The sequence below is a fragment of the Achroia grisella genome, unplaced genomic scaffold (assembly GCF_030625045.1).
Source record: "Achroia grisella isolate CSIRO2021 unplaced genomic scaffold, CSIRO_AGI_Agris_v1 utg452, whole genome shotgun sequence".
In the NCBI taxonomy this organism is placed as follows: domain Eukaryota; kingdom Metazoa; phylum Arthropoda; class Insecta; order Lepidoptera; family Pyralidae; genus Achroia; species Achroia grisella.
Genome location: NW_026712864.1, coordinates 1,714,983 through 1,725,215, shown reverse-complemented (window position 1 = coordinate 1,725,215; position 10,233 = coordinate 1,714,983). Strand labels below are relative to the sequence as shown.

Sequence of the window (10,233 nt, the reverse complement as noted above, 5' to 3'; positions counted from 1 at the left end):
TCAAAATGTCTTTGAAAGAGCTGGGCGATTATTACTCGCCTGGAAAAGATTACTTTGCTTTCAATTTAAAATTTCTTTTTTTAGTCGGCTTATGGCCGAGTGATAGGTGGTCAAAAACCCAAGTAATTGCGTATCGCATATACCAATACATTCTACATATTTTACCAATTATATATATTACAATAACTGCTATTGGCACTTATCAGCACGCAGCTGATTTGACGGTGTTTATAAGCAACTTAGACAAAAATGTCGTCGCTTTAAATTTCATTTTGAAATACGTCTTCTTTACAATAAAACACAAGGAGATATCTATATTAATCTGTGAAATAATGTATTCCGGTGATAAAATTTCTAAACAATGCAATCGACATATGTCTGTTCATACTATAGTCCTTACAGGATTAAGTTTACTTGCAATTACGGCATTTAGTGGGGCCGCTCTTTTGAATAGAGAAATGGTAGTGGAGGCCTGGGTACCGTTTGATCCTTTGAAAAACATGAAGAATTTATTACTATTTGCACAAATTGCAGCAGCTACATTTACACCTTGCACGGTGAGAGCGAATGCTATGCAGGGATTGCTGTGCAGTTTAATAATGTATTTATGTGAACAGTTAGTAGAGATACAACGCAGAATACGTGCATTGACAAATTTCTCGGGAACTGATGATGAGCTTAGGCTTCAAATTAAGGAAATAATTAAGAAGCACGTGCGCATAATGGGGTAATGAAATTACTATATGGCATAATACAGTAGGTGTCTGTCAATAAACTGTAGTTAATTCTGAAATGTTTGTAACACTTACAGATACTCGAAGTCAATGAGAAACATCTTCAAAGAATATTTGTTTGTACAAAACTTTGCAATCACTGTGGAACTATGTTTGAACGCTTTGATGGTCGCGGTGGTACAAATCTTTTTATTTTACCTATATTGTAAATTCGCATAGTGAATGAAAAACTAATATTTTTAGTAATTTAGTATCTAACATACTACATCTTTAAGAAAATATATGTTATTCCTAAACATATAAATATATGTTTAGGAATTAAGTAATGTAGTTAGGAGGTATGTAGTTTAGTATGTGAAAGATGTATAAAAAATATATTTGTCTGAATGAAGTAGGAAAGGATAGTAGGTACTATTGTAGAGTCAGATGTGTTAAGACCGATAGACTATGTACTACATAGGTACTAAAAAATACTTAATTTTGTCAGAGCTTGATATCTGTTGAGCAAATGAATAAAAGAAAAAATGCAAGTTTGTTATAACAGCATTTAGTTTTATTTACATATTTATCGGATCTGATATGCGTACATAAAAAAATAACATTATTTTCAGGTGCGATTTGAAGACAAGAAGCTGCTTTTCGGATTTTTTGTTTTTTTGTGTATAGCTATTATGACGGCATACGTTTGCTGTTATTTGGGTAACGAACTAATGATTCAAGTAAGTAATATTTTGATAAACAAAGTTGTAATTGAAATTTGAGAATATGCAAAGCACAATATAAATATACGATCTAATAATTAACAAACACTTTGTAGTTACATAAATTGTTCGTGTAATTACTATGACTTATCAGATACATAGTTTATTTAAGTTAATGTAAAATATTAAATCCATAGATTACAGCAAATTATATATAAGTATAATGTAATATTGATAATATATACGACAGTCTAATAAGATTCTTAAATTAAATAAACTACATTTATTACACGACACGACAATAAAAGTAGACTTTGTAAAAAGTTATTTGCGTTTGTCATTCTCACCTATTTCTGGCACTAAGCAGCTTGCTTTGTAAACTGTGTGTCGGTTGAAGGGTGAGTTATATCATGACATATAAATACAAATATAATATTATACCTTGTCTTGTTAACAGAAACATGTTTTACAGTACAATTTGCTTGGAAATAAGAGTGACTGTCGTACTTACGGAATACTAACTAAATCCTCCGGAATAACAACGTATAAGTTAGATTACGGATATCATTGATAACGTGATGTCCGTCGTTCTATTCATGTATATAGGCGACAGGTACCACTTACTGTCAGGTGCAGCGTCAGCTTGTTTAACTTTACAATTGCATAAAAACAAACCATTAAAATTGACTTTCAAAATTCATAGAGCGAAGGCATCGCTCAGGCAGCATACGATGTAGCATGGACTTCTTGGCCAGTCGGATTGCAAAAGGACTTGTTGTTTATTATAAGGATAGCACAGAAACCTCTTACTCTAAGCGCTGGAGGAATAGCTAATTTGTCAATGCACACATTTGGTCAGGTATTTGTATTTTTTTTTTATTAAAATGTAGATTTCGCTTAACGAACTGTGGAAAGGCCTTTGGTCGAAGTTTCATTACGTGATAGAATCCGAAATAAATATCTATATATCCGTAGAAAAGCTAATGTGACCGACATAATCCCGGATAAGTAAGCACGCAATGTGCCAACTATATACCTCCACTATCGATCCCCTGTCCCATTTTATTATAATAGCGATGTAAATTATGACTGCTTGAGTCGATGTCCTAAATTCAAACTTAGGCAGAACTTAGTCTTATTTCTTCATTCATAAGTTTTTCTTCTTCCAAAGGAGACCTCCAGTAACCTATAACTGGTGTGAAAATAAACACGTGAAGGTCTACACACAGCTCTATAATCAGTGTTTATCACCACGGATTTTAGAGCTGTATATATTTCGATATGTAATAAATATTATTATTTTCCCTAACGCTTTGCATACATAATAGTAATCTAGGACACTTATTACTACAGCAATGATTTCGCTACCGATTTTATGTTCGTGTGAAGATGTTTCATGGATATTTAGGTAAATAATATCTAAAGATAACTGTAAAACGCAAATGAAAATGCTGGCTAGTTGTTACGGGTATATATGTATTTGAGAAAACACAGTCTAAATAAATGAATAGTTAGTTTAGTTAACGAGTCATCTGAAATCCTATTTATACAATTACATTTGTATATTTAGGATTTTATTCTGATGCTAAATTTATTACTATTACATTTTATTCCAGGCGCTGTACAATGCTTATACTGTTTTTGCTGTCTTAATCGATGTAGTCGATTGAAGAATTAAATAAATTTAATTTGTCTGAAGCATATGATATATTCTTATTATATTTCAACACAAAAAAATATTTGTGTATATATCCATGAGTTTCTATTAAGTAGGTACCTACATATAAAATGTATCTATTTGAGGATAAACCTATTGAAAACGAAACCACCTATTTGATTGTATATATATAGTTATAATCATCGTGTAGGTAGGTTATTAAATAATTATTGTTTATTAATACAGTAAATACAAAAACAGTACCTACATTATTGAATTTGTAGCTCCATCCGAATTAGGATAACGTCGGATCCGGATAACAAACCATAAAAGAGATATGTTTGGATCTTTTGAAAGTTCATTTGATGTATTGAGGTAGTTTGTTGTTTCCAATATTTTTGACGGCCTCGGTAGTCTAGTGGTTTAGCACACCGCCTTACTTCCGATCGCGGGTTCGCGCGACACAAGCATTTGTTTTCACGAGTAGGTACGATTGTTTGTATCTTTATGGGTGTTTTCTATGTATATTATGTATGTATTTATAAAAACAGGTTTAGTATTTTACCACTTGTTTGTCACTCCCATCAAAGGGACTATATGACACTGTGAATTATCCAGGGTCATTATTATCAAAGGGCTGCTGGGAAGGGATTGCTAGTAATGGAACTAGTGGCCGTATCAGCTTGACCTTGCATGCACCCTGCAAACCATTTTGGTTCATTCCTGGTGACATCACCACTATAAGCTAACTATCAAATAGACTTCATCCACATTCTGTCATGGTCCTCTGATACTGTTGGCGCAAGAGGGTGCACTATATTAATTCATCCATACATTTAAGAGAGAAGGGTAGGTACCTATTTTATTCTATGGTTGAAATAGCAACGAAACTGACGGCACACCTAATGGCAAGTAATAATCGTCTCTTATATGCATCTACAGCAAGACGGAACTAAGATCTAATACAGTTAGCATCAACAAAGTTTTCTTTGTAGAAAAGAAATTTGAGTGGGAATATACAAATAAACTGTGATTTTCCTGCCTTAGTTCACATCCTGCTCTTTACAGTATTATCCTGTCAAATAAACATTAATTAGAAAACAATCACTACGTTTGATTGCAAAAAAATAGTAACCTACTTTGACGTTTGGTAATTGACGGCTGTCGTTTGACACTGACATATGTGTATATTGATTGTTGTGACAATCTGTAACTGATGTGTGTGAGTAGTTCTTGTGACGTTTTCCGTTTATAAATAAGGTATAGAAGTCACTTATTATTTTCATATTGATATTTCATTAATGTAATTTTTAATGTCTATACCATAGGCACAGTATTATCTTTACAATATTATATCACATATTTGTCGTAGTTAGTAAAAGTTGTAGAAAACGAAATCATGAAAATGAATATAAAAACTGATCTCAGTAGTCCAGAAAGCTTTCAAAAATTGTTTGCAAAATTGGAAAATCCGGACGTTGTCTACCAGAACTACGTGAAGAATCTTGCCAAGTATCATTTTCAGGTTAAGGCTATTATTCAGGTGAGTCGGTTTGAATATTTATTATTAGGCATGTACAATTGGCCGAGATTAGTTTTTACTCAAGTAAACTTTGAACGAAGTCGCCTACGTGGTTATCTCATGACCTTCAATAATGTGAAAAATATTAATTAATTATTGATATTTGTCGTAGTTAAAAAAGTTGTAGTAGTCTAGTCTAGTCTAGTCATCTATTGCCGACAAGCAGATTCGTTTGTAAGGAGTGTTGAAGTGCGGTTGAACAATGAGACATGGTAGTATAGATATTGGGTACATGATCCTCAGGGATGCAACATATGAGGGCATTAGCTGGCGTGATGACGTTATTCCGTGATATATATGGTTCATGTATATACATACTATTACTATCAGAAGAGTTATTTGCTATCCTAATTAAGTACATAATATCAAAGAAAACAATATAAGTAATCAATACAGTTACCAAAGTGTTTTCTGCTAATTCTGAAATGCTTCACTAGTAGTTGTTCTAGTATTCATGTTGTAGTTGTTTTTAATACAGTAAAGAAATGTTAATCAAGTAGGTAGCTATGTGGAGTCAATGTCTCTTAAAAAATCCCCATTGTGATACATGTACAGTATACACCTTTAGATGTATTTAGTACTTAAGAAAAGGAATGAAATATTTAATTGTTTTCTAATTCTGTATTGCTTAAATTGTAATGAATCATTAGTTAAGTATTTGATAAAAAATGTAACTATATTATTGTGAATATAGGACTGTATATATATGGGGCTGGTAGATATAATTATGCAAACACATTCTAGGGAGAGTTTTGAATGGAGAGCAATAATATAGATATTATGTACAAAAGTATAATCATTAGCAGAACAAGAATGACAATAAAACCATTACTTGTGATATATATTTTTAATATATAAAATATAGTTCAAAATAATAAAACATAAATAATATACATTTAAATTAGCTCTTAATTTGACTATTTTCTTTTATTTATAAAGTTATATCTTTCTTTTTGATTTGGATAGAAAAATCTATTCAATATATATATATAATGTAGTATTTTAAAATAGCTGTTTAATTTTTAAATGTTTAAATTATGTGCTATACTAAATTGGTTCACATGTAATAATCTATTATTGAACTCCAACAAAACTGTGCATAATTCAAATGTAAAACAAGTAAATACGCAGCTATCTTAATGATGAAATAGTAAATTTTGTTAATGATACAGTTTTTTTACATTCTAGAATGTAGAGAGTAAGGCAATTAACAGACGTGGAAGCATTGAATGAATTTTAATTTCCAGCATTATGTCAAGGGTAGGGCATATAAATACTATATTTATTTTACAATGCTGAGAGATGAGTTCTAGAGAGTCATTACGTCAATGCTCACATGGTACAGAAAATATTACTATACAAGGTGATCCCAAATATGCTGTAGAATCAGAATAAAAATCAATTTTACCTAAATGCCGTCTAACAACTAGCATTTTATGGTAAGGATAAAACCATTACTTGGAAGAACATGATTTAAACAAATGTATTAAAAAAGCCTATTATAAGATAATATATAAAAATATATAATAGTTCATTGTACAACGTTATAAACTGTTGGATATATGAACATAGTTTGATTGTAATTATCTCTAATTACATTTAAATTAGCTTTTAATTTGACTATTTTGTTTTATTTATAAAGTTATATCTTTCTTTTTGATTTGAATAGACAAATCTATTAAATATATATATTATAATGTAGAATCTTTCTTGTTATGTTATTTAAAAGCCACACAAGTTTTTGCTCGTTCTTCTTGTGATAAGACTAACTAAAATTGCCAGTGCTTAAATTAATTTTTTGAATAAATGATTTTCAGCCTGACATAAGTAATGTTAATCTATATTGAGATCATATATACTAGCTACACATTATCAATTATATATTTTAGTAAATTTGAAATAGGTATGTCACATTTATTTTGTGCCCACTGACAATTTGGCAAAGCCTAATATATGATAGTTTTCAGTATGTACTTGTTTTCAGATTATTAAAGGAATTCAAAGATGCCAATATTAATACAATGTTTGCCATAGAGAAAGCTCTAAAAGAAGAGTTGTTGAAGCCATCAGCTCCTGAGGAGTCTGCCGTTAGAAATAGAAAGAAGACACTTGACAGGGATGGATTGCTCAAAATGTCCACAGGTTGTTATAATTATATATTATTAAGAATTCTGAATTGGGACAGAGTAACAATACAGTGTCCAATAATCCGTTACCACAATTTGCTGATATATTTACTATATTGTTTTTATTCTGGTTTCAAGCTGCCTTTAAAGTGGCAGGTAGGTATATATATATTATTTATATCTCTAAAAACAAAATAATAGCTGTGTTTATAGTTATCATGCACTAAGCATAATTTGTTACTTATAAATAGGATCTTAAACTTGTCCTAATTAACATATTCTTTAAAAATAACAATTGATTCTCAATATGTTTGAGCTAACAGTATTAGAAAGATTCCACAAGACCAATATGGGTTTGATTTGATTAAATTTAGCTGTAACGGCTAATATCAATCAAGTGTTAATTCCATACATTTGAATTTTGCTATGAATGATAATGCTCATATAGTTTTTGATCAGACCAGACAAATATCTGTAATATCTGTTATATTTTGCAGGAGTGACAGAACAGTTAATGTCCATAAGTCGGCAACTAGCTGATACAACACAGAGGAGTCAAATCACATTGGACAGCTTAGTTTCTTCAAGTTCAACTGTACATGTATGTACATATTTAATTTTTATTGCCCGTTATGACCAATAAAGAAATCTACTTTAACTGTAAAATTCTGTTCACGAATGACAGGTACATCTGTAAACAGATTTAAAAAAATATATTTATACAAAATATTGCTGACATGGTTTAACTTCACCAATTTAATATATAATACTATTATAAAACAACAATATATACATATGTATGTATATAGGATTAAAAAACATAGATTTGACATTTACATTTTACCATAGAAACTTATGTACATAATAAATCCTATATTTATGTGCATGTGTAGAAGACATGTGTTTATATAGGATATGTAATGTTTTATATTCTTATTTCCCTATTACTAGTATAAGGAAAAAATATTCTATAGAAGTCTCTCATTCATTTTGTGTTCTGTTATTATTTTTCTTTATTAACTGTATTTGTCATCTGTTCTAAAAATCATTTTGAGTTAATACTTAGCACACAGTTCTTTCTTTTATAAGATATTTTATGTCCTAACTATTTATCAACATCAAATTTATTAGGTTTTTTTATCCTATCATACTGTAGTACTTACCATTTCTTTAATTTTATTTCAGGGGACACAATCAGAGCTTCGAAATACAGCAAGTTCTATTTCTCAGTCGAGCAAATTATTAACTAAATATGGACGTCGGGAGTTCACAGATAAAATAATAATGTTTTTTGCATTCCTCTTCTTTTTAGCAGTTTGTTTATACATTGTTCAAAAAAGGCTCTTTTAATAATATGATAAATGATTGTTTTTAAATAAGAATAATATATTAGGTATTTATTTTTTTATTTATTGTTATTGAATTGAATAAAGTTATTGAAATAATTCAAATTAAAAATGGACTTTTTATTCTTAAGCCAAACATTAGATATAGAATAGATTTACTAATTCTACAGTCTACATCTTTATTGTAGAATTAGTACTTTGAAATTTTTCAAAAACGTGTATGTATTTTTCTACGTATTCCCTTACCAAATCAAAATTTGTACTTTCATGTGGCCGTGAATATTTTTTTAGGTTTCTAATTGAAATAATGTTTAATCAAATACACAATTCAAATACCATTTATGATTCTACCAGGGCTAGGATCGCCTGTTATTGTCTTAAATTACTCTATGTAATTTACTATCGTTTGAAAAGACAATCCACGGCGTCACAGTGTATTGTGATATTACTGTTCTTATCGATTTAACTAACGACAAATAAGTGCTTCAGTTTAGGTAGGCCAGCTGTGGATTGGCTATATACTTGATGTACTGTGTTTAGCTCTAGCCTTCGCGTTCCCTACGGGGCTAGCTAAAAGCCAGGGAGCAAGTAGCTGTCTAGGGTTCAGCTCCGGTGACCTAAATGTGAACTATATCTGATAGTTTCGATTACTTTCGATCATAAATTCGATAATATTCCTTTTACTTTAATTCAGTCTCTGGCCTAAGGTGGTGACCCACACGGGTTCTTCTGGACCAGGTTGACATAGGGTAGGCCATCAGTTTGATTTTAAATTATGTACACGGAGAATATTCGAGATGTACATACGTATATTAAAATATGGTACATTGCATTTCATAACATATTTTACTAGAGTCTATATCAAGAAATAACTAATCTCTACTATAGATACGAAGTCAGTTATTAACAGATAAAGATAGTTATTAACTAATATATAACATTTAAAGTCCATTTTTATTAACAGTTAATTAACCGCATTTTATGTTTGGTCTTTTCAGTAGTAAACGCCAAAGAGCATTGACCACAAACAAAAAATAAATTACCTTTATAAATTAAGACTCGACTAGAAACTTAAATTAATTAATGGAATTGATGGAATTAATGGATTATTTTAATGGACAAGTATGAAGAGCATTATAGAATACCAGAGGATATAGGACTTCATCATCCAAACCAGATATATTCCTATATAAAAAAATACTGATAAAAGACAGATTTTTAATCTTTTTCTTTGTCGCAACCGGATAACTAAGCGCATTTTATCGGTGGCTAACCATAAATTTGGTTTAATAATGGTAGCTAACGTATTCATACAACTATGGTCTCTACAGTAATACCGACTCCTAAAAATAAATAAACCATTAAAAATAATCAAATTATTACTAAAATAAACATTACATTGTACTGCTGTTGAAGCGTCACGGTCGGTGCAAAATCGAGAAGATTTGTGGAATGGCGGTAAAACGTGAAATACTCAACGAATACGAGCGCAGTATATAATGCGCGACTACCAATGTGTAATATCTTATCTGTGATTATATCAACTATACTCTATGACATGCACCGACAGCTCGAGACCTCATGGCCACTAATGGCAGCTGTGATGCAGTATAAAAAACTGGCCAAGCTGGAACAAAATATACCGATAAGGTTCCGTATACATGTTTTAAGTATTTAGTTTTTTTCGCATGTATGTATATTGGTGTCTAATTATAATAGGAGATGAGAACACGTTGATTTAATTGTCAATTTCTTTCATCAAGCTCTGTTGACTCCTGGTAAAACCTACTTTTTCATTCTACTCTCCCGTAACTATAAGACATGACATGACATTTTATTTTAATATAAATTCGAAAGTGTCTGCCTGTCTGCTTGTTTTGCTATGCATGCTTTTCCCACCTAAATAAAACAGATTTTAATGCAATTTGACCGGCAGATAGTTTGTATGATGAGTAATCGTGACATAGGACATAGACATTTTATCTAAAAAAACTAGAAATAGTCCCGGGTAGTAGGTAATAAAATAAGTACCTACATTATAAATTTTATATACATTAGTACTTTAACAATTTCATAGAAACAATAAA

General features: G+C 30.6%; 3 protein-coding genes across 3 annotated transcripts in view; 2 read left to right on the top strand and 1 right to left on the bottom strand.

Moving 5' to 3' along the window:
• Positions 1-10,233, bottom strand: part of LOC131845099 (cilia- and flagella-associated protein 299-like) — a 251,121-nt gene that overhangs the window by 12,927 nt on the left and 227,961 nt on the right. The window lies entirely within an intron of this gene.
• On the top strand, positions 6-3,105 carry LOC131845097 (odorant receptor 2a-like). The gene is made up of 5 exons (XM_059194123.1): positions 6-727; positions 812-911; positions 1,346-1,453; positions 2,139-2,294; positions 3,052-3,105. Exons 1-5 carry the CDS (start codon positions 6-8, stop codon positions 3,103-3,105), a joined length of 1,140 nt encoding a protein of 379 aa, XP_059050106.1.
• Positions 6,510-8,150, top strand: LOC131845100 (vesicle transport protein SEC20). The gene is made up of 3 exons (XM_059194127.1): positions 6,510-6,816; positions 7,298-7,401; positions 7,986-8,150. Exons 1-3 carry the CDS (start codon positions 6,696-6,698, stop codon positions 8,148-8,150), a joined length of 390 nt encoding a protein of 129 aa, XP_059050110.1. The 5' UTR covers positions 6,510-6,695.

Bases quoted from the DNA above. Each gene is read 5' to 3' on its own strand.
- LOC131845097 (XM_059194123.1), top strand. From the start codon at position 6: ATGTCTTTGAAAGAGCTGGGCGATTATTACTCGCCTGGAAAAGATTAC. The intron at 912-1,345 runs GTACAAATCTTT...CATTATTTTCAG, and splicing joins ACGCTTTGATGGTCGCGGTG to GTGCGATTTGAAGACAAGAA. The intron at 1,454-2,138 runs GTAAGTAATATT...CAAAATTCATAG, and splicing joins GTAACGAACTAATGATTCAA to AGCGAAGGCATCGCTCAGGC.
- LOC131845100 (XM_059194127.1), top strand. From the start codon at position 6,696: ATGTTTGCCATAGAGAAAGCTCTAAAAGAAGAGTTGTTGAAGCCATCA. The intron at 6,817-7,297 runs GTTGTTATAATT...TATATTTTGCAG, and splicing joins ATTGCTCAAAATGTCCACAG to GAGTGACAGAACAGTTAATG. The intron at 7,402-7,985 runs GTATGTACATAT...ATTTTATTTCAG, and splicing joins CTTCAAGTTCAACTGTACAT to GGGACACAATCAGAGCTTCG.